This window comes from Poecilia latipinna, unplaced genomic scaffold, assembly GCF_001443285.1.
Source record: "Poecilia latipinna isolate Pla-1442-1.1 unplaced genomic scaffold, P_latipinna-1.0 Scaffold20, whole genome shotgun sequence".
In the NCBI taxonomy this organism is placed as follows: Eukaryota; Metazoa; Chordata; class Actinopteri; order Cyprinodontiformes; family Poeciliidae; genus Poecilia; species Poecilia latipinna.
This window is the reverse complement of record NW_015112636.1, coordinates 535,501-562,253: the sequence shown is the minus strand read 5'-3', so window position 1 is coordinate 562,253 and position 26,753 is coordinate 535,501. Positions and strand designations below refer to the sequence as shown.

The 26,753-nt window shown below is 41.6% G+C and overlaps 3 protein-coding genes across 6 annotated transcripts in view; 2 read left to right on the top strand and 1 right to left on the bottom strand.

The window, feature by feature from the left end:
- The first annotated feature begins 3,549 nt into the window (after window positions 1–3,549).
- On the top strand, window positions 3,550–7,354 carry LOC106949109 (kinesin heavy chain-like). Its single transcript, XM_015035146.1, has 11 exons — window positions 3,550–4,003; window positions 4,091–4,249; window positions 4,388–4,490; window positions 4,584–4,634; window positions 5,494–5,547; window positions 5,641–5,694; window positions 5,804–5,863; window positions 5,954–6,018; window positions 6,130–6,175; window positions 6,923–6,972; window positions 7,058–7,354. Exons 1-11 carry the CDS (start codon window positions 3,957–3,959, stop codon window positions 7,272–7,274), a joined length of 906 nt encoding a protein of 301 aa, XP_014890632.1. The 5' UTR covers window positions 3,550–3,956; the 3' UTR covers window positions 7,275–7,354.
- A 1,785-nt stretch (window positions 7,355–9,139) lies between these two features.
- ptrh2 (peptidyl-tRNA hydrolase 2) lies at window positions 9,140–11,471 on the top strand. Its single transcript, XM_015035450.1, has 2 exons — window positions 9,140–9,267; window positions 10,672–11,471. Exon 2 carries the CDS (start codon window positions 10,679–10,681, stop codon window positions 11,189–11,191), a length of 513 nt encoding a protein of 170 aa, XP_014890936.1. The 5' UTR covers window positions 9,140–9,267; window positions 10,672–10,678; the 3' UTR covers window positions 11,192–11,471.
- Window positions 11,472–13,978: 2,507 nt separating this feature from the next.
- Window positions 13,979–26,753, bottom strand: part of cltca (clathrin, heavy chain a (Hc)) — a 39,257-nt gene continuing 26,482 nt past the window's right edge. For 2 of the 4 annotated variants that reach the window (XM_015035412.1, XM_015035422.1), the window contains 26 exons: window positions 26,447–26,620; window positions 24,633–24,830; window positions 24,325–24,525; window positions 23,850–24,002; window positions 23,619–23,741; window positions 22,533–22,670; window positions 22,276–22,440; window positions 22,022–22,202; window positions 21,566–21,729; window positions 20,858–20,983; window positions 20,637–20,779; window positions 20,142–20,376; window positions 19,922–20,044; window positions 19,695–19,840; window positions 19,016–19,199; window positions 18,739–18,931; window positions 18,438–18,595; window positions 18,086–18,358; window positions 17,642–17,959; window positions 17,422–17,553; window positions 17,222–17,332; window positions 16,973–17,143; window positions 16,247–16,468; window positions 15,847–15,867; window positions 14,634–14,709; window positions 13,979–14,200 (listed from right to left, as the gene is read on the bottom strand). In XM_015035412.1, the coding sequence (XP_014890898.1) occupies window positions 14,067–14,200; window positions 14,634–14,709; window positions 15,847–15,867; window positions 16,247–16,468; window positions 16,973–17,143; window positions 17,222–17,332; window positions 17,422–17,553; window positions 17,642–17,959; window positions 18,086–18,358; window positions 18,438–18,595; window positions 18,739–18,931; window positions 19,016–19,199; window positions 19,695–19,840; window positions 19,922–20,044; window positions 20,142–20,376; window positions 20,637–20,779; window positions 20,858–20,983; window positions 21,566–21,729; window positions 22,022–22,202; window positions 22,276–22,440; window positions 22,533–22,670; window positions 23,619–23,741; window positions 23,850–24,002; window positions 24,325–24,525; window positions 24,633–24,830; window positions 26,447–26,620 (4,263 nt within the window). In that variant the 3' untranslated portion in view covers window positions 13,979–14,066. The remainder of the gene's footprint in view (window positions 14,201–14,633; window positions 14,710–15,846; window positions 15,868–16,246; window positions 16,469–16,972; window positions 17,144–17,221; window positions 17,333–17,421; window positions 17,554–17,641; window positions 17,960–18,085; window positions 18,359–18,437; window positions 18,596–18,738; window positions 18,932–19,015; window positions 19,200–19,694; window positions 19,841–19,921; window positions 20,045–20,141; window positions 20,377–20,636; window positions 20,780–20,857; window positions 20,984–21,565; window positions 21,730–22,021; window positions 22,203–22,275; window positions 22,441–22,532; window positions 22,671–23,618; window positions 23,742–23,849; window positions 24,003–24,324; window positions 24,526–24,632; window positions 24,831–26,446; window positions 26,621–26,753) is intronic. The other 2 variants (XM_015035429.1, XM_015035438.1) reach the window with 1 other exon arrangement.

The following is a 26,753-nucleotide window of genomic DNA, read 5'->3' as shown; positions in this document are numbered from 1 at the left end:
GGGGGGGGGGGGGGGGGGGGGATAGGGGAGGGAGGGGGGGGGGGGGGGGGGGGGGGGGGGGGGGGGGGGGGGGGTCTGATAGAAAAGGGACACAAAAAGAGGGGGAGATCTCATCATTTGCCCGGTCCAACCCCAAGAGAGCCAGTCTAATTAAAGGTCTATAAATAAGTGGATAACTTTCCTGGAACACACTTCAAACATGCACCAGTTCTCTGCTGGGCTTCTCGCAGCGAGGGAGCGAGAGGCAACTGGGCAAAGAGAGAGCAGCTAACTCCCAGACTGACCACAGGACTTCACAGTTTTCAGGTCAAAGCTGTAGTCCTCAGATGTATTTCAGTACGCCTGTCGCACTGCCATATATTCATTTCCTGACATGCGAAGACGTCCAGCTTGAACCTCATGCTCCGGCATCGCCTTTCCGGGTAACTGATACAGTAGGACATGCAATTTGATCCCCGGCGAAGTCGGTCTGTCATGGATTTTTTTTGGGGGGGACATGTTGACAAATTGCTTGGCGTGAGTGTTGCAACTTTGATCAATCAAACCTACAGCACATATATGGCTCCGAGGAAATAGAGCTAATTCTTTTACGTGAAAGAAAAGTTATGCTAATTAGCCTGGCCCTTGTAGAAAATCAATACTGAATCATAAATCAATGCTGCAAGCTGAATATTTAGCTTAAGAGCTAAACATTTAGCACCTATGGAAGCCTGTTTCTGCCATTCTGATAAAAAACAAATTATAGTTATGACTTAGCAGTCACCTTAATATGAGATACTCTCGCATAAGTCACTATTGCCAAAATAGCTAACTACTAAGTCATTATTATGAGATTATATCTCATTATTATGGGATACAATCTCATAATAATGAGGAAAGCTATGCAATAATTATGAGATTTTTTTTTTTTATCAGAGTGGCAGAAATGGGCTTCCATAAGCTACAAACTTAATATTTAGTTAGCAACCTAAATATTGATCTCCAAAATATTTAGTTTGAAAGCTAGCTAAATATTTAGCCTCAAACTAAATATTTAGCTTCAAGCTAAATTTATAGCGCCAAATTTGCTAGCAAGCTAAATATTTAGCTACAAAGCTAAATATTCATAAATGGACGAATAATTTTGTGAAGGTATGACTTTGAAAAATTTACCACCATTTTATTTATCTTATGACCAGTTAAATAACCCAAATTATGAAGCAGGTTAAATCCTCTCAGAAGTTGCATTGTGCCTTAAAAAGTAAAAAAAGATCAAGTCCAAATGAGACTTTCAGTCTAGAAAGGGTTACAAAGACATTTCTTAGACTCCTGGACTCCATCAAAACGCAGTGAGAGCCATTACCCACTAATGGAGAGAACATGAAACAGTAGTGAATCTTCCCAGGACTGGCTGGGCTATAAAAATGAGCACATTAACAACACATCCAGAACAACATCTAAAGTACTCCAGTCCTTGCTGCGATAGTCAAGGTCAGGGTTCATGAATCAACAGTAAGGAAGAGACTGGGCAAAGATGGCTTCCATGGGAGAGTTGTGAGGGCAAAACCGCCAATGGCCATAAAGAAAAATGAAGAGCTGTCTCACGTTAGTCAAAAACAGCTTGATGTCCACAAGACATTTTGCAGAATATTGAGTTGATTGAGTGGACAAGGGGTGTGTCCCATTTAACCCGACACGAAACTAAGACTGACATCATGAACTCTGTTCCCAAAGCAAAAGTCCTGAGGGAGAACATCTGGCCTAAACAAAGAAATCTGAAAAGACAAATAACCAATAAAACATAACTATGCCAATAATATCAGCACTCAAGAACATTCATTCACCTCGGCATGCTGAATGCTTGAAGTGGTTTCACCAGCAGCTTTTTGGAATCAATTTTCTGATCATTTTCGACGACATGTTTGAACTGTTTAACAGAGCACCGGACTTCCTTACCAGTTGATCGTTTGCTCTTTAAGCATGGGGGCGGGGGGAGAAATAAAAATTACACCGTGATGTTACTGCATAACCAACCTACTCTCCTGGCAAAGTAGAACACATGCACGAAACAAAAAAGTGGCACAATATACCAATCACAGGAAAACAAACAATACTGCTTTAGTTCTTCATGTTTAGACTCAAGAGAGGCAGTTTTTCAGACAGCTCCACATATGTGGTAGAATAAGAGTGACAACAGCTTTGCAGCACTGGATTTATCCACAGTTTCTGCAGTGCAGCAGGGCCACACCTGGGTTTCATTAAACAAGATCTCAATTCTGATTTTCAAACTTATGGAAAGACGAAAACAGTGACGAAGGCACTGACTGCTTTATAAGTTTTACCCCATGTGTGCAGAGCATGCATAATGGGGTCAGCAGAAATGAATATCTTTAACTGTTTCAAAACAAGAGGAGGCTGATGCGAGGAGCAAGTGTAGCCTCTGCTGGCTGCCTTGAATCAGCGCCACTCAAGTCAGATCCAGTTTCCATTTCCTTAGAAACTCCCTGTTATAGGCTCCGAGGCGAAGTTACTGTAAGGTTGCCGAGTGCATCTGAAATTAGCGTTGGATTTAAAAGCGGGTGACTCAGAGCAGAGACCATTTCAGCGAAAGCTTCGATTCACCCGTATTTTCTTTTGAGTTGGCTTTAAATAGGCCGGACTTTCTGGTGGTTGCAATTTGTTGCATGTGTTTTGGATTGTTCCCCTACTTTAGAGGTCAGGTTTGAAAATTAACATTTTTACATAGCAATCATAAGACAATGAAAGCAAATTGACATAAAAATGTGATCCTTTACTGTCACATGTAGAAGCTTACTGGTTTGTTTTAGATATGGGAATTTGTCGCTCGGTTCATTAAAACCATCAAGCTTTTGGCTCACGGATGATCTCTCAACATTTTGTGCTGCATAAAATGTAAAGCTAGATTTGGAAAAATAAGCACTGATAAAAAAAACATTCACATAGTGACACAGAAGGCTACAAAAATACATTTAATTTAATGTAAAAGAAAAAAAATGAAATGAGAGATTTTCACTACTTTTTTTGTTTTGTTTTTTTAAATATTTGTGTCCATTAAAATTGTACAAGATTTGTGTGCAAATTCACCATGAAACTTAAAAGAATTGAGATTTCTAAATTATAATTTTCATATTAGAATTACATTCTGAATTATAAACACTACCGTTTTATTTAAACCAGTCCAAAAAGTAATGTTGCTGTTTGAGAGAGCAACGCAGCTTGAATGTTGGAAGAAGAAAAAAAAAATAAATAAATAAATAAAATTGTTTGCTAAATCCACAAACATTTTAAATAAAACTACATATATGACCAAACTCTCAATGTGAGTATAAAAACAACTTAGTCAACAGACATATTTCATTTGAGAAATTCTCTTTTGGGATAAACAAAGTATTTTAAAACTGCGCTGGTTCTACTACTGCCACCTACTGGTGTGTTTGTGCTTTACAGTTTCACCACAAAGTATGGGACATGTTTCATTTGACATCAAATCACTGTCTTTGTGTCTCGTTTCGCTCCTACCACACCTGTAGTCTAATTACAGATTAATCCTCACTTCCCTCAACAGGTGGCAGAGTTAGCCAACCCTTGACTCCTTCAACGTAGCTCAACGCAAAGGCGTTTAGTTTTTATAAGTGAAAAGTTTTAATAGTGTTCATCAACTGTGCAGCCACCCTGTTGCTCTGCCTGAGCAGTTTATGAAAAACACCCATGCGAGGACTTATTTTCTAGGGTATTAACAGTAGAAAAAGAGTTCATGTTTGGATTGTAACCCAGGGAGATTAATTTGGATTTCTCAGCCATGTTTAAAAATCCGGATGCAGCTGTGAGGTCACGGGGAACGGAACCGGGCTCGGTGAAGTCACAGCGCAGAGCAGATTGCAATTGAGAGAGGCGAGCAAAGGTCAAGAGTAGGACAGTGCGGTACACCTTGGACAAACGCAAACCGGGGAAACAAAATGGAGGAAGCTTACATCGTCATTGATGAAGAGGCTCCCGCCGCTGTGTGAGTGCCCGGTGAAACGGTACGCTTGTTTTGTTTTGTTTTAACTGACTGATGATCAACTTGCATACATTCTGGTGTTCTGTGCAGAGAAATCAAAGACCTCGGCAAACGATATGATCTGGCTTTAAAACAACACAGGCTGACAAAGGAGCTCTATGAAAAACTAGTCGATCAAGGCCAAATCACGGAGGAGCTGATGGGAGAAATGGAGCAAGAAAATCAAAACCTGACCAAGAAAATCAAAGAGTAAACTCAATTAAACTTTTTTGTTTGGTTGGTTGGTTGTTGTTTTTTTACAGAAACCGTGACATTAAAATGACAAGAAATCTAGTTTCTATAACGAGCATGATGTTTCTCTTGAAGAGCTGTTTTATCGTTTTTCAGGTTAAAAGAACAGATAGAAAATGAGAAGACATCAATTGAAAGGAATAAAGAACTCATGCGGCAGAAAGATTTAGAAGAGAAAAAAGTTAAGATTATAGAAATGGTGAGTGATTAGCCTTAAGCGTGTTTATTACAGTTCTGGCAGACACCAGATTTACTTGCACTGATGCCTGTTGTTTGACGTTGTTCCGTGTAGGAAGATTATCTGGAGAAGATGAAGGAGGAAAATCAACAGCTGGCTGTTGAGGTACAGGAAGATTTCTCACAAACAAAGTGTTGAGAGATACTGACATCTGCTAAGGGCTTGGTAAATTCTGACACAGCATTAAAGACTGCAGGGAACAACATCATATAAACATGTAACCAGGGCTGAGCCACGACTCAGTTCCTCTAGACTAGCCAGCAGCAATTAGCAAACACCTGGTGGAACTGTGTTGATGTCATTATACTCAGTGAAACACTGGCAAAAATGTTATTAAAGGGTTAATAGAGGAGTGACTTGATGACTTCCTGAAGGCGGAGTTTCAGAAAGAGCAGGAGCTTTTAAGGAGGGAGAGGCCCGATTTTAAGGCGCTAAATTTTTTAAAACTGTTTTTAAATATAGTATTTTATAACTGAAGGTAACATAGTTACGTGATTGTGCTATAAAATGGCACTATGTGCCTAGATAATAATAATAATAATAATAATAATAATAATAATAATAATAATAATAATAATAATAATAATAATAATACTGCCACTTTAACAATAACCATGCGAGAAAGATTATTTTGTACACTTTTACCAACTCATCAACTAATTTAAGTCTTACATTTTGAACCATTTAAAACAAGTCATCTATGCGGAAACTGTCAAATTAAATTTAACAGTATTCCTGAGTTTAACAAATTTAATTCAATAGAAATTCCTGAGGCCCCTAAATAGTGGCTTAGTGTGTGCGTTTAATATATATATATATATATATATATATATATATATATATATATATATATATATATATATATATATATATATATATATGCGCCTTGGGCTGGACCTGCATGTAACCGATGTGAAGTTATTTCCATCCTCTTCTGAAACGCTCTCACTCTGATCTGCTTCAGCTGGAGGAGCTTTCAAAGCACCATCAGGAGGAAACAGCTGAGAATATAATCAAGGTGAACTTTTACTTCATTTCAGTTCATGCTTGATGTATTATTTCTGCCTCTTGGATGGGTCACTTTTCTTCTTTGTTTCACTGAACAATAAAGGAAAACCAGAAGATCCTGGCGGCCCTACATAACAAAGACACCCAAATCGAGAGAGTAAGAATACTGCCATGAATAATTCTAGCTATGAAGAGTTAATGAGCTTCACTTTTAACATGACCGAGTTGATTTCATGAAAATGTTTATCTGAGCATCTTTCCATCAGCTGTCTGAGATGGAGTGTGACAAGAAAAAGAAGATAGAAAGACTTGCCGACATCATTGAGGTACCGATGACGAGTACGACTCTGTGACAGAATCTTTAAAAGCTGGATATGATCGTCCCCGTGACATTTCGGTGTTCGATTTTTCTGCAGGAACTCAGAGATGAAATTCACCTCCTGGAGAAAAATCTGACAGACATTCAGGAGGAACAGATCCTGTGAGTACCGACTTGTCAGCTCATAATGGGAGAATGAGTTTCTGAAGCTTTGGATTCTGCAATCAGCTGAGTTTGTCTCATCTTCCATCCTGTTTTTCTTTGGTTTTACAGAACGGTGGTGAAATATGAACCAGTCCCAGAGGTCCTACATTCAGTGGTAAAGATAATATACGACTACGAATCTACATGCATCAAGAAAATCCCCCCTTACTGAGATTATTTCTCTTGAATGGCCGTTTAAAATCGTAACCATGTATCACACTAAAACTTTAAAAGCTTCTTATATTAGTAGGTTGCTGTAATTCCTTCTTGTACTTTAGTACTACATGTGATCAATGTTTATAAATATATATTTGCCTGAGAATTAGAAAATTTTTTATTAGATTTGTTACAGCTTCGCATCAGTGTAAGTCAATTAAAATAAATTTAAAAGATTAACACAGCACATACGGTCTCAATCTGGAATTTTTGGGATGATTGGATTTTCTAAATGAGTTCCACTTCATAATTTCTCTTTGGCTTCACAATTTGACTAACATTTTAGCACTTATTGAACCTCTGGAGATTGTCACCATCCTCTTCATGGCCGTGGTGGGAAAAATAAGTAGCATCTTAAGTCAGATGCTTCTTCAAATTCACTGTAATACAGACTGCTAGAGGAGGTCCTTCCTGCCATCAGCATGTACAACATCTGAACGAGTTGGATTTAATTTCCCTTTGGGATCAATTAAGTATTTTTGAATTAAATTAATATTTTTTTTCTAAGACTGACAATCACACAAAAACCTGAAGATGGCAGTGCCACTGCTATTTGGCCTGAGTGTTTTAAAGTAGACCTGATGGACGTCCACATGACACCGCTAACATGTGAGGCTAATGCTCCAATCTGCTGCTGTCTTTGCAGGAAGAAGATGACTACAAGGATCACTTCATCTCTGTAACCTCTAGAGAATGGTACTTATATCCTACAATACAGACAAAAAAAATAAAATTAAACCCAAATCTAATTAAAATGACTAATTTTAATTTATTTTTTTAGTCCGGTCAGCTGGCCGAAGTATGGTGCTAGGATCCTGCAGAGAGGAGTCAAGGCACTAGGATACATAATCCTCTTTTTCGTCCTTTTTGTAGTCATTTTGTTATTCCTGGCGTCGAGCTTCAACGTTTCTGATTCGAACTGCAACTTGTGGTTGGTAGCATTTGAGTTTCTGGAGCCCTACGGAGAACTGAGATACAGTGTTGCTCCTGTTTTTTGATCCACAGACATGGTACAGGCCATGGGAATGGACAAAAAAAAAGAAGAAATGGGTTAAAATAAAACCGTAATAAAATTACAGCTTCAGTTGTCTGAGTGCTTTATTTGGTAGTAGAAGATTAATGCACACACAGAACGTGAGATACAGTGACCCAGGACTGATGCCGTTAAATGCTGTAAGAAAAACCACTGAGATTCTTAAACACCCTCACGTTTCCCACAGTGTGCTCAAAAGTCTGGTCTCTCTTCCACTTACTGTGTTTGGCCCCTCCTCCCTTCTTCCCTTCTCCTGCTTTTTCTTGAAGCCTGACACTGGTTTGTCCCTCCTTAAGTGCCTCCTGCCTTGTGGGCTTTGTCTGCTGTTCAGCTCATGGTCTGGATACAACACAGATGTTACCTATTTGATGCTCTTCAATCTTGAAAAAACTTGACTTATGTTACAGCCTTAATGCAAACTGTATTAACATTCTTTCTCAAAATTGTTCACACAAATATCCCATTATGACAATGTGGTTTTCTTTTCTTTCTTTTTTTTTCTTGCTAATTTATTAAAAATAGAAAACCAAAACATCAAATTTACATATTGTTTACAAATTACCAGTGGTGTGATTAGTCCGCACTCCCAGCTTTTTCTAAAAACATGAACAAACAATGCTTAGCCTGGAAGGGTGGAGGGGGTGAATAAAGCTTGGCGGGCTGCCAGGCTTATAATACGCTCAGGAAAACCCTGTTATTTAGTTGTTGCTGAAATACTGCTATAATAACAAACTGGTAAACCTCCATCCATTCATTATCTAAACATGTTTATTCCTGCAGGATCATAAGGGGAGCTGGTGCCTGTCTCCAGTAGTCATCGGGCAAAAGGCGGGGTTGCCACAGGGCTACTAACGAACAATAGCAATGAAATAATAACAGTAGTGATAATAAATAGCTACTCAAGATTGGGGTCACAAATAACCAGTGTGGTAAAAGTTATTCATATCTTCAAAAGTGTCATTCGGTAAATAATGACACTTTTCATACAAAGTTGCTCTAAAAGTTGCATTGAAAGTCCACTAAAAGCGCCAACTTTGTACTAAAGTGTCATTATTTACAGAATCATGGAAAGTTGGCACTTTCAATGAACTTTTAATGGAACTTTTAGAGCAACTTTGTATGAAAAGTGTCATTATTTACCAAATGACACGTCATGACAGGTGTAGACATTCATAAAGACTCCTTCATGTTCATGACAGATGTTATGTCATGTTTATGACAGTGTCATGTCAGTCTTATGCACACCCCTTCAAATAAAGTGTTACCATTTATTTATGAACGCTACAAAAGTACCTCTAGTTGTTTTGTGCTGCTAATGTGATCATTGTGAAAAATGATCACAGTGACCTAATATAATATAAATATAAATCATCACAGCGACCTAATATAACATGCTCCTAATAGAGCATGTTATATTAGGATGTCATAAATATGAAAAGGAGAAAAGATATATGAGGAGAGAGTTTGAAAGTATTAAGGAAAAGGTTAGTTTATTAGATATTTTGAGGAAGAATTTGGGGGGTAAACATACAAATAACTATTTGATTTTTAAAGAAAACTAAACTTTTTCACAGAATTTGATTATAGTAAGTGTGTTTGTGAATGTGTGTATGATATAGATGGCTAGAATACAAAGTTATGTATAAGTATGCATATTTGAATATGTGTGTGTATATATGTGTATTTATATGTATAGGTAGGATTTATTGATTTATTTATTGATTGATTTATTTATTAAAAAAAATTCTGGTAGAATATCTATCTATCTATCTATCTATCTATCTAGATAGATAGCAGTAATGCTAACAGTTTGTTGCCAACCGCCAGTAAAACCAAGAAGAACCAGCTACGAGCAGCAGGGGGCAGCATGGGGGAAGTCAGCTCCTGCTAAACTCCAGAAGAAGAATCTGCACGATGCAACTTCTTCCATGCTTTCAGTCCCGCTCATAGAGTTTCAGGTATGAAACTTTTTCTCTGTAAATAAGTTCGGCTTACAGTTAACGTTTTGAATCTTTGTAAAGACGATCATACGTCAGAGGCGTTCCGGTGTATGTAGTCTGGAAGCTAACTAGGCTAACTAGGCACGGCTAGTTTCTGTTTCAGCTTCCAAATCAGGAGCTGCTTGTTCATTCATGGACTAATCCAATCCTTAATAAGTGTGCTGCTCTGTGTTATCAAATCTGAAATGACCTGAAGCGATGAGAGTTGTAGTTATCTTCAATTAACTGTGACGAACCCCATTCATTAACAGAATCTGCAAGTGGAAATGATAAAATCACTTAATACATTTCACCTTCAGTCATAATTTAGCAGTGTTTACCCCCAGCTGTTTAGTTTTCTGTTGGTGTCGAACAAACTAGTTCAGGTTTGAAGAAACAAAGTATTACAGTTTATGACCTGGAACATGTCGAGAAACTAGATATTTTCTACCTGCTGCTCGTTGTTATCTCGTCTCCCCAGCTCCGTTAATGTCGTGTGTAAAAAGTGAAGCCATAAAGACCACTGTTCAACTGTTCAACTTCACAATCGACCAGAGTTTTATTCGAACAATCGAAATGTATAAAATCACATCAACAGCTCATCATAATCATCAGAAACCAAAGCCGCAAAGAAGAAATTAATTACCTTAGAAAAATGCAAAAATACGAAGACCCTAAAACAGCTGATCTGAGCTGTTTTAGCTAAATTACTTTTACATCAAGGCGTGTTTCCGCTGTCTGGTGCGGTCTAGCGTTCAGTTTAGAGGTGGACTCAATTTCAAACAGCCCGTAATGACGTGTTGCTGTTTTTCTCGCCAGAGACCATGCAGGTATTTACCAAGGCCAAAGGATGAATCTGTCCACTGTCTAAGCTGTCCTCCCTGCGCACTATCCCAGGGTATGAACAATAGATGTGTTCATTTTCATACTGAAACATTTTACTCAAGAAAGCGGGACCACAGTTGATCAGCTGTCTGTGTTTTTCATCCCTACAAACCGGTTCCTGAACCGCACAGAGCTCTCCTGACTTCTGACCTCTGACCCAGGGCATCAAACAGCAGAGTTTGATTGGAAAAATTAGCACACGTTTCATATGATATCTTCAAACTCAAAGGAATGTAGGAACATTGAGTATCTGGAGTAGAATTGAAGCGTTTCAAACTTTTATCAGATAAATAAAGGATTGATTTATTTTACTGTCTAACAGGAAACAGGAGACTTGTCCAGTGTGACCTGGAACCCCTGGAGTGGAGCTGTTTGGGGCCACTATTTGGTTGTTTTGGGCAGCGCTTACGTGGCGTTCCTGTTGCCTCCCTGAAGTTGCAGCTTGATCAAAAGCTGCCTGTAACGTAGACCTGAGCGTGTTCCTGTAACTGTCTGCAGGCTGAACATGGATGCGCTCTATGGTCCCCTGGGCGTCGCTGCCGCCGGTCTGGGCTGCGGACTCTTCCTCGGCTGGCACCTGCGGACCTGTCTCGGCCCCGCGTCCAAGAGCCCCATGAAGTCGGAGGAGAAAGGCTCCGCCGAGGACAGCGTGATGGGAGAAGGCGGGGAGTTCAAGATGGTGCTGGTGGTCCGGAATGACCTGAAGATGGGCAAAGGGAAGGTGGCGGCCCAGTGCTCCCACGCCGCAGTGAGCGCTTACAAGCAGGTTCAGCGCAGGAGCCCCGAGCTGCTCAGGCAGTGGGAGTACTGCGGCCAGCCGAAGGTGGTGGTGAAGGCGCCAGACGAGGACACCCTGATGAACCTGCTGGGCCGGGCCAGGGAGGTGGGACTCACCGTCAGCCTCATCCAGGACGCAGGAAGGACTCAAATCGCGCCCGGCTCTCGCACCGTGCTGGGCATTGGCCCCGGTCCGGCCACGCTGGTGGACAGCGTCACCGGAGACTTGAAGCTCTACTAAAGTTTTGTTCATATATATATATATATTCATTTTTAGGACAAGATTTCATCAAAACTCTTATGAATTGGAATAATGATCTGTGCTGAAGATACTTTTTACGCAGCACCTCTCTGAGTAAAGCAGAAAGTGTAAGAATCGATTTGTTTTGTTTCTGATCGTAGTTTTCAACATTTGAGTCGTTCTGAACCTAGACGGTGAAGTCGGTACTGGCATTGCATGTCGTTTCTACGACAGGATGTGATTACAGATGTTTGTTAAATAAAATAATGGGCTCAGCATACAGTCATTTGTCTTGCCAAAGTCGCACAGATCCAGATCCGATACCAGTCCAGACATGAGGCTGAGGATATTTTTCAAAGATTATAAGTTGTCTTTTTTCAGTCATGTAACATTTGTGGCTTATGAGTTTTAACAGGGCAGAATTTGGGCAAGAACAAGAATGGATCTTTGGATAATTATGGTTGCGCAACATTAGTTGACTCTTACTACTGAAAATAAAATAACCAAAGAAACCTCTGTAAACTATGGGAGACTATTTGGGCCACTGGGAAAATAATCAGGTTAACTCAAAGCAAAAATGCACAGAGGAGATATAAATGGTGGCTTTACCCAAACATTTTGTCTACAGTGACATGAAATCAAAGCTTTAAGATTAAGGTGACAACCATTTTTTACTTCCAGTACATTCCCAAATGTACCAGCAGAGGGCGCCAGATCCCTATATTTATATTTTTATGGAGGTAGATGGAGAAAAAGTTTTGTGCGCCATTCTAGGATTAGCTCATTTATTACAGTCATTTCAAAAGTTAAACTCATTAAGCGGTGATGCATATCAAGCGTTTCTGTTAAGAATGTATCTTGGAGATGAAAACTCAAATATTTATCAGAAAAAGATACAAGAGTAATACTTAAGTATGATCTAAAAATATCAGGAAAATTGCTAACTCCCATAGAAACGACGAATCACAAAAACGTAAATTCTGAAGAAGCTGGTTGTTCACGACACACTGTACCCACGCACGATTATTGGAGAGTTGAGTGGAAGGAAAAAAGTGCCATAGAAAACCCGCACAAGCAATAACTTTTGAGAAAACTGAAGCAACGCCAATTCCAGTTTGAGACAAAATTCACAAGAGTTTTAAGACTCTTAAAACCAAACGCAGCCATTTATCTAGACCTTTTAGAGCACTTCCTGCTTCTTCCTACTGATTAGTTTTATCATGCTGATCATTTCCCAGCAAGACTTGGCACCTTTCCACACCATCAAGGCACCAAATACTGCCCAAGTGACCATGATGATGTCCTCTATTGGCCACCATAGCGATTTGACCAGAACCTTAAGGAGAACCTATAGGGTACTGGGGAAAAATAACAAAATGCAACACCAAACCCAACAACACAGCTATCACAGCAACATGGACTTCCTGCACACATCAGGCTGATTTCCTCCATGCCACATCGATGAAGTAATTCATGCAAACTTTGAATAAAATACTGAACAGTTTCCAGTAGCTCAACAATGCACAAGTGATTTTTGGGTTTTCATAAGCCGCAAACCAGAATTATCTCCATTTGAAACTCGGTAAGCTTGAGTATTATAAGGCAATAATCAGATGCATAAGTAATCCCTAGTTTGGGGTCATGAGCACATTGCTAGAATCACACCAAATATTAGCTATGGAAGGAAACACACTGGTTAGAAAAACTAAAAACCAGGACACCACTCTTGACAAACAAAGCCTTTATTTAATTTTTTTAAGTGGAAACAAAACTGCTGTTTCATTCATTATGATCCTGATTATGCACAATCAAGTATCGTAAGTGCACAATTTAAATCTAAGGTAATTTAGATAAGAATATAAGGAGTTAATGATTGATTTTTCTGTATACAAGCAAGCCTTTAGTAAAAATGTCAACCCCCCCAACGTTTTGACATAGTTTCAGATTTGGATGAGTAGGTCAACTGAAAACATTAAATGAAACACCACAACGGGACACAAGAAAGTGTGGAGCAAAAGGGAAAAAAAAAAAAAAGTCTCCTGCAGGATCGGCAACAGTGACCAAACTGATGCAAACCAGAGTAGGACAGGGGCATGTTAGTCACATACAGGTCTGCAGTCCCTCCTGAGGCAGAATGGTCCCGTGTTAAAGCAGTGTGTAAAGCACATGGAAATGTTTTCTGAGAAGAACTGAGTTTAGAGACTTCTGCATAGGCTTTTGCTGGAAAGAATCAAACTTTCCTGTACATCGTATGTAAAATAGTCTTAGATTTTCTTCAACCAAACAGCCCTGAAGAGGGAGCATGGGGACCAGTAAAACGTAGTGTTTCAGGATTATGGTCGTGAAAGCAGCAGTCTGATGTTGCGAGAAAAAAAAAACAAAAATAAACACACGAAGCAAGTTTTGGTGTCTGAATATACTACAATTCAACGCATTGTACAGTGGGACAAAAACGAAGCTGCTCACACGAGGACAGGAAAAAGATTCTACATTATCTTCTCACTATAGAGTGCAAAATCAGATGCTTCACAACAGACCATAAATCTGAGAGAAGAGAACTTTCTCTCCTCGCAAGCCCACCCATTGTACATTAACCATGTCCCCATTCAAATAAAATACAAGAAAATTAATCTAGTCAATACGGAATGTGAGGAAATTAATCTGATTTAATCTTTTTTGACAAACTGGAAAAAAAAAAACTGAGTCCTTCATGACAGTTTCAAAGGAAAAGTAAAAAAAAGAAAAAAGTAATAGTTTGTCAGTATCATCTCCCCACTCCCAGTAGAGGGCAGAGAGGCGATAAAGGTGTGGTGAAGGACTGTTGGGAGACGGATGGAGCTTGGATGTGGACAGACAGGAGGCGGGGGGGGGGTCTTCACATGCCGTAGCCGAAGCCTGGCTGAGCTGCTGGCTGGGTGTACCCTGCAGGGGCCTGGTAGCCGTAGCCATAAGCTTGCTGTGGGGCCACGGGGACGCTGGGGCCTGCTGTCAGCATCAGCTGAGGTGTTCCTGGAAAACAAAAAACAAATATCTAAACCAGTTCAGTTTATCACATACTAGCCATCTTTTTTTTACTCTAACTTGTTTTATTCATTTTAAATTTCAGGGTTCCCCCAGTGTATTAAGCCTGGCAGGCCACCAGGCTTTACTTGTCCCACCAGGCTAAGAGTCATTTGTTGATTTTAAATGGTGTTTTTAATTCACCAGTAACGAGACATTAAGCTAGGTTCATAATTTGGGTTTAAATTATGATGCTTGCTTGTGCACCTCTGAATTTTTGTATCTTAACATTTCTAAACAAAAACACAGTGGGCTGCTGGGAGTCCACCAGTCTTTCCAGGTTTCCTGAGGGAAAGCCTGAATTTTAATTGAAAATCCTGGATAAGAAAGACTAGCAGGAGATGAGTAAGGCGCTCGTGTCGACAGGGATGACAGCCGTTACCGTAGACGATGGGTTGTGTCTCTGTTGCCTGCTCCTCCTCTTTTCTTAGGGATTCTGAGGTTTCAAGCTTGTCGACCTGCATTGCAGAGAAAACATTTAGTGCCAAGTCTAAATGCTTTGCATATTTATACAAAAAACATGCTAGAAATAGGAAAATAAGTCTATATAAAGCAAATATTTTAGATAATTTGTATTGTCCTCCAGGCTCCGTCTCAATTTTTAGATCGGTTCTCAGATTCCTCTGATTTGGTGTTAAATACTGATAAGCTCATAGTGACGGATTTTAACAGTCATGCAGACACAGTAACCTTTATTACGTTACGACTAAACTGACTTTACTTAAATATCCAGACATTTTGTCTGCAGAAATAAAGCAGAGTGTGAACAGTTTTCCCATTGTTGCTCAATGTAACGAAGAACTTGATATACAATAGTTCAAACCTTGGTGAAATGGAGGCAGGAATTGGTGAAGCAGAACCTAAAGTCATGCATTTTTGTTCAACTTTAACAGCAAAGCTTCTAAGAGTCTGTGCCAGTCTCCTTTTCTGGTGGATAAAACACCAAGTACAGATGTCCAACCACCACAACAGGCCAAATATTTTCCAAACTGCCTGACACATGGAAAAATTTGTCATGGAAAAAAAAAAATCTTCAAGCAGCAAGTCGGATGCAGCAAAAAGCAAAACGTGTCCTGAGAAGACAAGCAGCAGCACAAGCAGTACGATCCACTAAACATCTTCACATCCACATTCAGCTGGTCCATGCCCATTAACAGATGCTGGCCGTCACTGGAGGCAGCCCCATGCTGGGTGAGACACACTGCTGCTCATATCAACACTGCAGTGTGGTGAGGCCAGCTGTCCAGGTGCTTCCAACTGTCTACTGCTACGTCTCAACAAGACATGCATCCTAGTTAGCAGTAGACCCATGTTAAAACCTCCCATTAGCCTTTACTCAAATCACTGGGAGAAAAACTCTTCAGGCTTTCTAGAATTAAAAATCACACCTTAAATAGATAAACTGTTAAAGTGAATTACGTCCTGCTTTTTTTTTTATGTACTCCACTACAGCTCTGAGGTTTTCTTCGGAGACTGAAGCATGTCTTCAAACACTGCAGTGACTAACCCTAGGTGATGATGTAACATGTTAAAGCTAAAACCATGCACACTAAGGGCTGCAATCTCCCGAGCAAAAAACCGTGTTCAGCTTTCACCTTTTCCTTAACCGCTTCAACCTGTGAGGGGAAAAGGCGCGGCACAGGAGAGCAGGATTAAGTATCGCCTTTCATTTAAAGACAGCCGTTCTGACATGTTAAAAAGGTGGTTAAGAGATGCACCAATCAGGATTTTATTTTTATGACCTCATCTCCCAATTCTAACCTTTTGACAGATTTAAATCAAATAAAATTTAGCAACAAAAACATGGGAGTTTTGTCTTAAAGCATTTTAGAAATAGAAAAAAAAACTATTTGTTCTTGACCTACCAATATTAGATAAGAGTGCATCAAAGTTAAATTGTCCCACGCTGAGAACCTGATCCGATTGGTGCATCTCGATTTTTAATTTTTTTTTTTTAAAACTGCATTTGATAAATGCAGAGGTCTTCCCTCATACCTTGGAGAGGTACTCCCTCATGACCTGAATGAAGTATGGCATAGAAAAGTCCATGATGTTGTGCCTCCAGGCGGTCTCCAGCACCACGTCGGGCCGCAGCAGGTCGTAGCAGGAGAAAAGGCAGGCGGCGAAACACTCCCTCTTGTTTTCCTGCAGGAACCAGGCCAGCAGCTCCTCTGCCAGCTCCACGTCTTTGGACTCTGACGCGTACTGCATGGCATCCTATCAGAGAGACGAAGTGGAAAAGCTCATTAAGTTTATTTGTATTAATCAACGTCCCAATTATGAATCAACTCTAAACAGGTGGGGTTTTAGCCTCAGCTCTTAGGAACTCCGTGTTTCGGCCGTTATGCAGTTTTCTGGAAGTTTGTTCCACATTAAAGGAGCATAAAAACTGAACGGCTCTTTATGTTTGGTTCTGGAGATTCAGAGCAGACCAGAACCAGAAGACCCAAGTGGTCTGGAGGGTTGATATGACAACAGCAGATCTTCATTAAGTCATTCAGTGATTTATAAACTAGCAAGAGTATTTTAAAGTCTATTCTTTGAGCTACAGGGAGGCAGTGTAGGGACCTTAAAAGTGGGATAATATGCTTCATCTTCCTGGTTTTAGTCAGAACGCAAGCAGCAGCGTTCTAGATCAGCTGTCTTGATATTTTTTTTAAAGCAGTCCATGTCTCCTTTTTCCAAAAAACAAACTTTTCAACAGTCAAGTAGAAGCAGCACCTTGTAGAGCTTGTCCTTCTTGCACAGCTCCACGCTCTGTTTCCAGCGGTTGTTGCCTTTGAAGAGGTAGGCGGCGATTCTTCTGAACTCAATCAGATCGTGTTTCTCCAGACGCTGGGCCAGCGAGATGTTGTCAAAGTTGTCGTAGGCATCTATTGACGTCCTCAGAGCCTGAAACGAGCGGCAAGTGGAGCTTAAGAGTCGAATTTTAAAAAACAGAAATCACAGTGTGATGTCAGTCGAACTCACCTGATAGTCCTCCTCTGTGATGAAGAGGTTGTTAAGTGCTTCGTTGACAGATTTGTTGTTGTGGTTCTGTACTGAGCGGAGGTAAGGTTTGACCAGAGGCAGCTGCTTCATCTGAAAACACACACGCACGTGTTCAATATTGATGGCGAATATAACTCAGAAACGGCTGGACCTTGGTGTGTTTATCAGCGTCAGAGTACCTTAGTGAAGAAGTTTACAGCACGAGAGTGATCCAGTCTAGGGGAGAGCACCATCAGCAAATCATTCAGTAACAAAGGCTTGAACTCCAGGTAGAACTGGACGGCTTTGTAGTACAGCTCTACGTTGGCCACCTACACATGACGCAGATTGAAAGGATTTTAGAAAATCCACTCCAAGACGTCTAAAATTTAGACATTTCTCACTCCGACCAAGCCGTACTTTGGTGATTATGTCTTTGAACTGGCCCTCCTTCCAGGCGTCTGTTGGGTGATTCATCATGGTGATGATGGCGTTGTCGAACTCCTCATACTTGTCGTACAGGAAGACCAGCTCGGCCCACAGGTGCGCCTGCTCTGCCGCCCTCAGCACCTTCGGGATGTTAACTCGGGACCAGAACAGCTCCAGGTGCTCCCTCATCTTCTGGGGTTTGAACTTAGAGTACAGGATGGCCAGCTCTGTGAACATGCCCATGTGAGCGCGCTCCAGGCCCAGCGCCGCCTCCAGCATGGTGATCAACTCCTCAAAGTAGCCGCGATCCTGAGGGAGACGTGACAAAAAGATAGGTTGACTACTTTGGTCAAACATGGCTGATACAGATATCGCATCGGTGCATCTCTAAGAACACTTTCATAATAAAGGTTAACTAAAGGTGATGTCACCCACCTGGTAGTAGTTGATGAGCTCCTCCAGCTCATCAGCGTGCACCACTATGTGGAGGCCGCACATCTGGGCCAGTCTGAACTCCTGGCCGTCCACGCAGGCGAAGCACACCTCCTTCCAGGTGCGGGTGCTGTTGGCCTTGCGGGCTCCGTCCACGGCAGCTTGGTACTCTCCCAGGTGCACCAGAGTGGAAGCCAGGCGGCCAAAGTTGGAGACGTTGTTGTAAAGCAGTTTGGCCGCTTCGTACATTTTCTCGTCGTAGCAGCGGTCGCCGACCTGGAAGACGAAGGCGTAAAGATTTAAACGTGGCTCGGGCAAAGAAGGGAGTCTGGCCGTGCGTCGGAACGAGGGCGACCTGCTGGATGTGAGCGTTGTTGGGTCCGTTGATGAACTCCTCGAGTTCGGCCAGGCGGTTGGTTTTGGCCAAGGCGAAGATCAGCTCGGTCTCCACGTAGGACTCACGGGCCTTCTTGCGAGCCATCTGGAGGAACTTGACAAGATCCTCCCAGTTACCTGAAACATTAACATGATAATCAAAAAAAAATTATTTTAGTTCTGGCTGTGTGCTTAGGCTTATTGTCCTGCTGGAAAGTGAACTGTTGTTCCAACATGGCTGCTTCCGTGAGACTGCACTTATTCTAGATGATCCTCCTTACCGCTCTTATCAGCTGCCTGGACCACCTCCATGTACGCAGACGGGTCGTCAGCTTTGATGTAGGAATCAATGGCTTCTTTAACCAGCTCCTTCTGGAGCTGAGCCTTGGCCAACTGGCTCCACACAGCAGGCTCGTTGCAGCGTTCTGCAAACTCATAGGCCCGGTCCAGGTTGCCGATGTGCTCGATGAGCACCTGAGGAGGAGGGGAACAAAGAAAAAGAAAAACTGTAAGCCTCCCTTAGTTGATAAACATTTATGCGATTTCAAGAACACGGACCTGCACAGCTGAGGTGTTGACGTCAAACTTCTTAAAGATGGCGAAGGCCTCCTCGAAAAGCTCATTGCTGATGGCGATGTTTGCGATATCAGGAGCGTCGTAGTTGTCCAGCCTGCTAATGTATTCCATCACACGCGTGTGATCGGCTTTGATTGCGGTCAGGATCAGCAGGTTCTGCAGATTCCTGAACAAGGGGGGGAGGGGGGGGACAATTAGCACTTTTTTGGTCAAGTAAATCTGAAAGCAGTGAGATCACAGGGTTTCCGCAGGTTTCACCAAGTCAAATTTAAGACTTTACCACTATGAAGAAATTCAATACTTTTATCGTGACAACTGCACAAAGTATGATAATTGGTGCTAAACTTGCACTTTTCCACAGTGGACATAAAAATCTATTTAGCCATCAATGGTGTATTAGCAGCTAGTTACTGGTAGCCTGAAATGCTTCAAGTTAAATAACCCAGTAAAGACGTCAACTCAAATTTTCCTGATGGAAAAAAAAGCTGCATCAAATACGAGTTTAAATGGTTTCACCATGACAAAATTTAGGACCTGTGATAAGTGTATTTAAGGTCAAATTGCATTTTTAAAAATTAATTCAAGACCTTAGTTTTATATACCTGAATTTCTAAGGATGTGTGGACATCCTGGATAACATTTGAGGTGAAGAACATCCTACCTGTGTTCACTGAAGACAGAGTTGTCCAACACGATTTTCTCCAGCAGCTCAATGAGCTCGTTGGGCAGGTCAGCAGTCATGAAGGCTTTGACGGTGACCGAAACCTCCTCAGGGTCCTGGGTTTCTGACAGAGCCGTCTGGACCACCTGAGGACAGAAACAAGAGTCTGAGAGAAGCACCAGGAGAAGGTAGGAAGGAAGCCTTGCAGACAGGTCTTCAGGCTCTACCTGGTCAATGAGAGGCCGTCTGTAGGGGTTGCTCTCCAGCAACACGCTGGCCCACAGCTCAGCGTCTTTGCGTCTCACTAGGTAGCGAGACAAGCTCTTGAACAGAGAGTTCTCATTGCAAACCTGATGGGAGAAAAGAAAATTCACATTTATGTCTGATGTAGGGGGGAAAAAAACAAAGTGTGGATACAGGATAAGAATGAATGAAATGCATCCTCACATTGATGAGCTCCTGGTCGCACTGTCCCCGCTCGTAGGCCACGCAGGCCAGGTGAGGGTCCCTCTTCTCGCAGTACTTTCCCACCACACGGCTGTCGTAGAACGGGTTTTCCCGCAGGAAGCGTTCCGGGTTGTTGTTGCTGTCAATATAGATCTTTGCCAGAGCATTGTGGGTAGCAGGTTCTTCACAGCCTTCATGGATGCGGGACTCCAGCCAGGGCAGCAGCAGCTTCAGTCTGGGACAAATAGAATAACGTCAAGAGTGCAATATAGAATATACACATTTTACATTAAAGATAAAAACACCTTTGTTTGTACACGGTCTACCCAAAACCCAAATAAGAATTTTTTTTTTTCCTGGTTAAAAAAAAAAAAAAAAAAAAAAAAGGAAAAGTGTACGAAATCTACACAAACCCACTTCTAATAACTTCATGGAGTTCCTTTAATCATCTTTAGAGTCAAGTAAAGAAAACTAATGTGTGCATCGTTAGCGCACCTGTTCCTCTTCTCCACCTCTGCAACCAGCTCATCCGTGGAGAACTGTCCTCTGACGACCAGGATCAGACTCTTGATGACGTCCTCGGAGCAGTCCACGTCCAGGAGACCACCGACAACGACTGGGAGACGGCTGGGGTTCACCTGCCACACAAACCCCACAGTGAGAATCTCAAACAAGGATTGTGGCTGCAGGTAAAACGTCACTGCTGTGGTTCTCACCTTCTGGACATAAATCTCGATGTATTTCTGCAAGTTGTTTCTGTACAGGTAGAGGACGAGGTCGTGGACAAAGTCAAAGCGATCACAGACGATGATGAGCGGCAGCTGGTCGGTGAGTTTGGCTTCCTGTGCGTCACAAATTGAGGGGGGAGATTTTAGTAAGGTGCAACATGTACAACAACTCTTATAACTCCATCTACTCTAACCTGATGGCACAGGGTTTAACCTTTCGTGCCATCTGCTTAAAATGGGTTCGATTTCAAAAACTCAAAAGCACAGGTTGCTAGCTAGCTACAAGCGACTGCAATTACAGCACAACCAACCGACTAGCACTACATAACTTATACTGCATTCATATAGTATGGAATGTGGCGTATACAAATATACGCTGCCATACAAAGACAGGTTTCATTTCCATGTTTCAAGAGAAGAGGCACAAGGAGAAAGGAAAACGAATCGGGATCCTGTACGGTGGAGAAGGGTGAAAGGAAGGTTTACCTGATACATGTCCTGCTATTTCAAAGCAGAAAAGCAGAGAAAGAAAATTCACCACCATCAAGATTTAGAAGAGATGCAAGCAAACTGCTTAGAACCAGTTCGTTCACACTGATCATCAACCTGTGGAGCTTTAACGTTTGTGTGCAGGACTGTTTAATGCACAATATATAAAAAAAATGGATGCAAATAAAATTGAAACAAAAACTTCACCTTGAGAAAGTTCTTGACGCGCTCCGGGTCGTAGCAGTTGCTCTCTCTGCAGATCCTCTCCACCTCTTTAATTTGGCCCGTCTTGCAGGCAGCTTGGATGTACTTGAAGTGGACTTCGGCATCCTGACTGAAGTTCACAATGGAGCCCAGGAAGTAGAACAAACCTGAGGGACACAAAGGCAATTCAAGTCCATAAAGAGCATCCATGACTTCAAACACTAAATACATCGGACACCAGCAGCAACCATGATCTCATCTGGTGTGACTGAGTCTATCGTCCTACTCATGCCGATTACAGCTGATGGAGGCAGGTTTTAAAGATTTGCATGAAACAGAGGAACTACTACTCACTAAAATAGGTTAAGATCTGAAAGTGAAAGAAATTGAACGTTTTACTAAGTGAATCATGGCGTGCAGATGGTAACGGTACTGGATGCCATCAGCCCAGGTTCTCACCTTCGAAGCTCTTGAAGGACTCAAAGAGCTCAGTGAGAGACTGAGTGGAGAGCTGTTCATGGTACTTGGACGCCACCTGGACGCAGATCTGCAGGTTCTGGCGGATGTTAGCCGAGAGCATGGCCCTGAGGCACTCCATTGAATCTTCCACCGATAGCGAGCCGAAGAAGTTCACCAGCCACTGGGGTAGAAGAGGATTTGTTTGTTTTGTTCATACAAGATTAAAAAAATAAAAAATAAATAAAGAATTCTACCTCAGGGTTGAGGAGGTGTGTGTGCACCACAGCACGCTTGATGTCATACAGGTCTGTGTAGTGCTCCAGAGCCCTTTGAAGAAGACCAGCCTTCTCACACAGCTGGGCGATGTGAGCGCGGTCATAGTGTGTGAACATCTGGTTACCCAGGATAGCATCAGCAACCTACAAGCACAACAGAAACGTTAGAACAAAAACATTTTTGTATGAGTCTAGCTTTTTTTTTTTTTTAGCAAAGTATGTGAACACCGGTCCACCTGTGGGGCGTGCATGAGGTTCATCTCCAGCAGGCGAGTCTGCAGCGGCCCTTCTGACGGTCTGTTGTTCTTTAAAGCGTCGAGGAGGAAAGAGGTGCACTGCTGGATCAGGTTGTACTCCATGAAAACGTCCACAATCTGAGCAGAAACAGACACAGCGAGATCTTTAAAAAAAAAAAGTGCAGATGGATAAAAAATATGCAACCACCACTAATTAAACAAGGCAATGCATTTTTATCCATTTAAACATTGAGAACATTTCAACAGAGATTGTAAAGTAGTATGTGCCTCTGGGTTTAGTAGGACAAACTGCTGGAAGTCCTTTGAAATGAGAGAAAAAAACCTTTAAACTTTCACCAAGTTTTAAATGCATGCCAACCTCAGTCACTAAACTCTGGGCTGCAAGACGATCAACTTCAGGGAACATTCCTATTGCATTTCTAACAATACATCTTAAAAACCCATCAACTTCAACAGTCAACCTTCAAGCACCCCGCCTTCACATTCTATGAAAATATTTGTTGAATGAACTCAGCTAAGAACTCTGTTAATTTTTTCCACGACAATATTGAAGCTCATTTCAGAAGATTTTGTATCTCACCAAGCAAGGAGATTCAGAAACTAAAACAGAAAAAAATCCTGCTCTGCATAAATGATTTCAAAGGGAACATAAGACAAAATAGTTTACCCAAGATTTGATTTTAACAGCAGATTTAGAAACAAAAATAATTTTGTGTTCATCTGGAAAATATTTTGCATGTGTGTCCAAAGAATATCTAGACAAACATATACTATGACAGGATATAAAAGACTGTAAAGCGTCCATGACTAAGTTATTTCTAAACTCTTCATCTGCCTGTACAGCACTTTAGGGAACACAGAACGCTCCGTCAGCAGTTTGTGTTTACGTTGCAGAGATAGGAAGTAAAGGAAGCTGTGCATTTCCTTTATACTACAAGATAGCTGAATTCTACTGCTGCATCCTGCACCGTTACTTGATTACATGGCACACTCTACTTCATAGGCAAGTTAGGATTAAAGATCAATTATGTTAGTCTGCAAATGGCAAAACTGGTTCCATCTGACCTGTGTGATGTCTGCTAATGGCTCTTCATCCTGGACCAGCATCTGTGCAAACTGCAGGCCTTGCTCTGGGTTGATGCGCATCACATTCCTGAGCAGGAAGATCCAGTCCGGGGTGTAGCCCACCTTCAAAACAAAAAACAAATACTCATCAAATCAAACCCTAAATGCAATGAGAATAAAACCTTACTTCGATCCATCAGGTTTAATTAGACTCCAAGGTAGATTTCGTACCTTTTTGGCATACAGGACGATTTTGGGGAACTGACCAGTCTCTGCAAAGCACTGAATGACCTTGTTGGGGACATTCGCCCGCAGATACACACTGAGGGCCAAGGTCGGATCCACAGCCTTCACCAGATCGCCCAGTTCCTCTGAACACTCCAACTGAAATGAGCAGTGACATATGAGGTTAGATTGGATTTCTGTAAAACATTGTAATGCAAGGGAGGAAATGTGGAGAAATATAAAACCATTCAGATATTAAATTTAAAGATAAACCGTTTCAATCCCAAAGCAGTCACTTATTTACTGTTCAGGAATCCAGGATGGAGCCTCAATTTTAAAGGGAAGTGTGTGAATTCCTTAAATATCAGATGATCTCATGCATTTGCAAACAAGCTAGCCGTTTGTGTAAACAGAAAAAGTCAGGAAGTGGCAGGAAACGCCTCTGTGTGTGAGAGCAGGCTGAGCTAAACGCTTAAAGTACCTTGTCTTCCTTCAGCCACTTCTCCAGAAGCTGCTTTCGTCCCTGCTGGAGGACAGGTCTGCAAAGCTCCAGAGACTCAAACTTGTTGAGCTGGCCCTGGTCCAACAGGATACCAAAGTACTGCAGCAAAGGGGAGGTCTGGCCCGGCTGAGTGGGAACGCTCTGGAAGCGGCGGATGGTGTCCGGTGTGCGAAGGATTCCCTGAAAGAGGAAAATAAATAAAGTAATCAGACGGGAACTCAAGATGAAAACAATGGGCTAGCACAAGAAACGCTGGAATAATTACAGCCAAATTTAAGAAAAAATACCTTTGGTGCATTAGCAGCAACCTTGGCAGCTTCAGAGTAGTTGCCAGCAGCAAACAGATTGTTGAACTTGCGTGCAAAGAGCTCCTCAGCTCCAGCCAGGTTGTTGCGGACAGCCAGGCGGAGGGCAAGATCTGGATTCTGCAGCACGTTGTTGATGTATGGAATGATGTTTTCTTCTTCCACGCAGACGGACAGCACCTGGGCCAAAAGATTTGGGGGTTTTTTAAGTCCATTGAAATACACAAGAAAACTGTTTTGGAGTTTTCAGGAGTGATTAGCATAGGTCATACCTCTACCATAAAGAAAACCAAAAATGAAACTACAGACAAAAAAAAAAGTGAAATGTGAATAACTTTTTTGTTTAACTTAAAACCTCAGTTTCCTTCCCTCTATAAGCTGTGGTGTAAGTCACCAGGAACAATTAGCTGATCTAAATTTGTTTTTTGGGAGTGGCCAGGCAACTGAAAGAAAAGGTCGAATTAAAGGAGAAGGAACAAAGGGGTTGAGGAGATTGAACAGGAGCTAATGTTAGTCTGGGAACAGTCAGACAAGAATAAATTACCCCACTGATTAAGTATTTTACTGATCAGATGTATAGAGGAAAAAATACAGATACTAGAGTGAACATAAACAGAGCAGCAAGTATCAAATGTAACATGAGCAGTAGCATCAAGGGCACAAGACAGACACAGGTGGTAAAGCGGAAATATAATGAAAGCAAAGAGGGGTAAGAAAAACAGCAGAGATTCAGAGGTGGAAAAATCAATAAGGAGGATGAAGGAAAGGCTGAGGGCACTCGATGCCAAACAATATGAAGCTTATTCATTATTTAAAATTTTCTTTCACTGACTGCATTTTTATTGCTTTTCACCACAATTCTTTTTCACATGATTTTAGAACAGTCTGGGATTTATCTGGGTTTCTGCTGCTTAAATTACTGATTTTCTCTTGGGGTAGATCTCAAAAACACCGGTTACTCCTGAGCTGGCTAAAACTTTGGAACTCTGTCAAATACAGGAAGAAAAGCCGTAATAAAGATTTCCAACGTCAATTGGCAAAACAATTTCTCATAATCTATTATTCATTCTTTTCCCAGCAGTACTAACAAATTTGACTTGATGCATAAAATAAAAGAGCATGAGGAATGAGTAAGACTTAAATGTAAAAGTCTTATAGATTGAATGTAGCACTGCATTAAATATATCAGATTACCAGATTTTGTTGCTAAGCTAACCAATGCATCTGTTAGCACTAGAGGCCAAAGCAGTGGCCTATTTCCTATCGGATCACAGCCTCCGTGCATGTCCACATGACTCGAGCACACACACACACACACACGACTGCCCCTACATGCAGGCATGTCTGCCACAACTCAGATCAACTTTCCTCCCTCCGCTCAATTATTCATGTTGTGTGTGGCCTGAATGGAACATTATTAATCAGCTGGCTGGATCCAGTTCTCCTCGCTGGTTCTGCTTTACACACATGGCAACATCCAACCCTCCCCACTCCCCGTGTGTGAAACACTAGCTCATGGATTATTTAGAGCGCCTCCTGGCAGCGTCTGAGCTTGCCTCATGATGGTAAACAAAGCAGGAGCTTCTTTCAGAGGCCCATGCCACAACACGAAGTTTGACGTTTCAAACATTCATTTATGTCACCGCAAATTAAATGAAGGGTGTATGATATATTGTTTGGTAGATTATAATGAACAGTAGGTAGTCGTCAACAAAAATATACAGTCACGTTAATATGACCGAGCGTCCGTGTTCTGGGTCAACATCAATACGACAGTCACCGGTGGGTAAGTTTACCTGTCCCTTTCGGTTGACCCCGATAATGCCTGAGGTGGCATCATGTGGCGCCGTGACGAAGATGGTCTCCCCACTGATGCGGTTCATGTAGATGCAGGTTCCAGTCTCCAGGTCGTACAGGTGGATGTAGCCGTATTTGGTAATGAGGAAAACCACATTGTGCTTTGCACTTATCTGCAAAAAAAAAAAAAAAAAAGCTAAATTAAACCATCTCCCTTCCAATGAAACAAAAAAACAGCAGCAAAAAAAAAAAAAAAAAAAAAAAAAAAAAAATTTTTACAAAAAACGGGCATGCAAAATAAGGGTT

Coding starts and splice junctions, on each gene's coding strand:
- LOC106949109 (XM_015035146.1), top strand. CDS start 3,957: ATGGAGGAAGCTTACATCGTCATTGATGAAGAGGCTCCCGCCGCTGT. Junction 4,250..4,387: donor CTGACCAAGAAAATCAAAGA/GTAAACTCAATT, acceptor ATCGTTTTTCAG/GTTAAAAGAACAGATAGAAA. Junction 5,695..5,803: donor AAGACACCCAAATCGAGAGA/GTAAGAATACTG, acceptor TCTTTCCATCAG/CTGTCTGAGATGGAGTGTGA.
- ptrh2 (XM_015035450.1), top strand. CDS start 10,679: ATGGATGCGCTCTATGGTCCCCTGGGCGTCGCTGCCGCCGGTCTGGGC.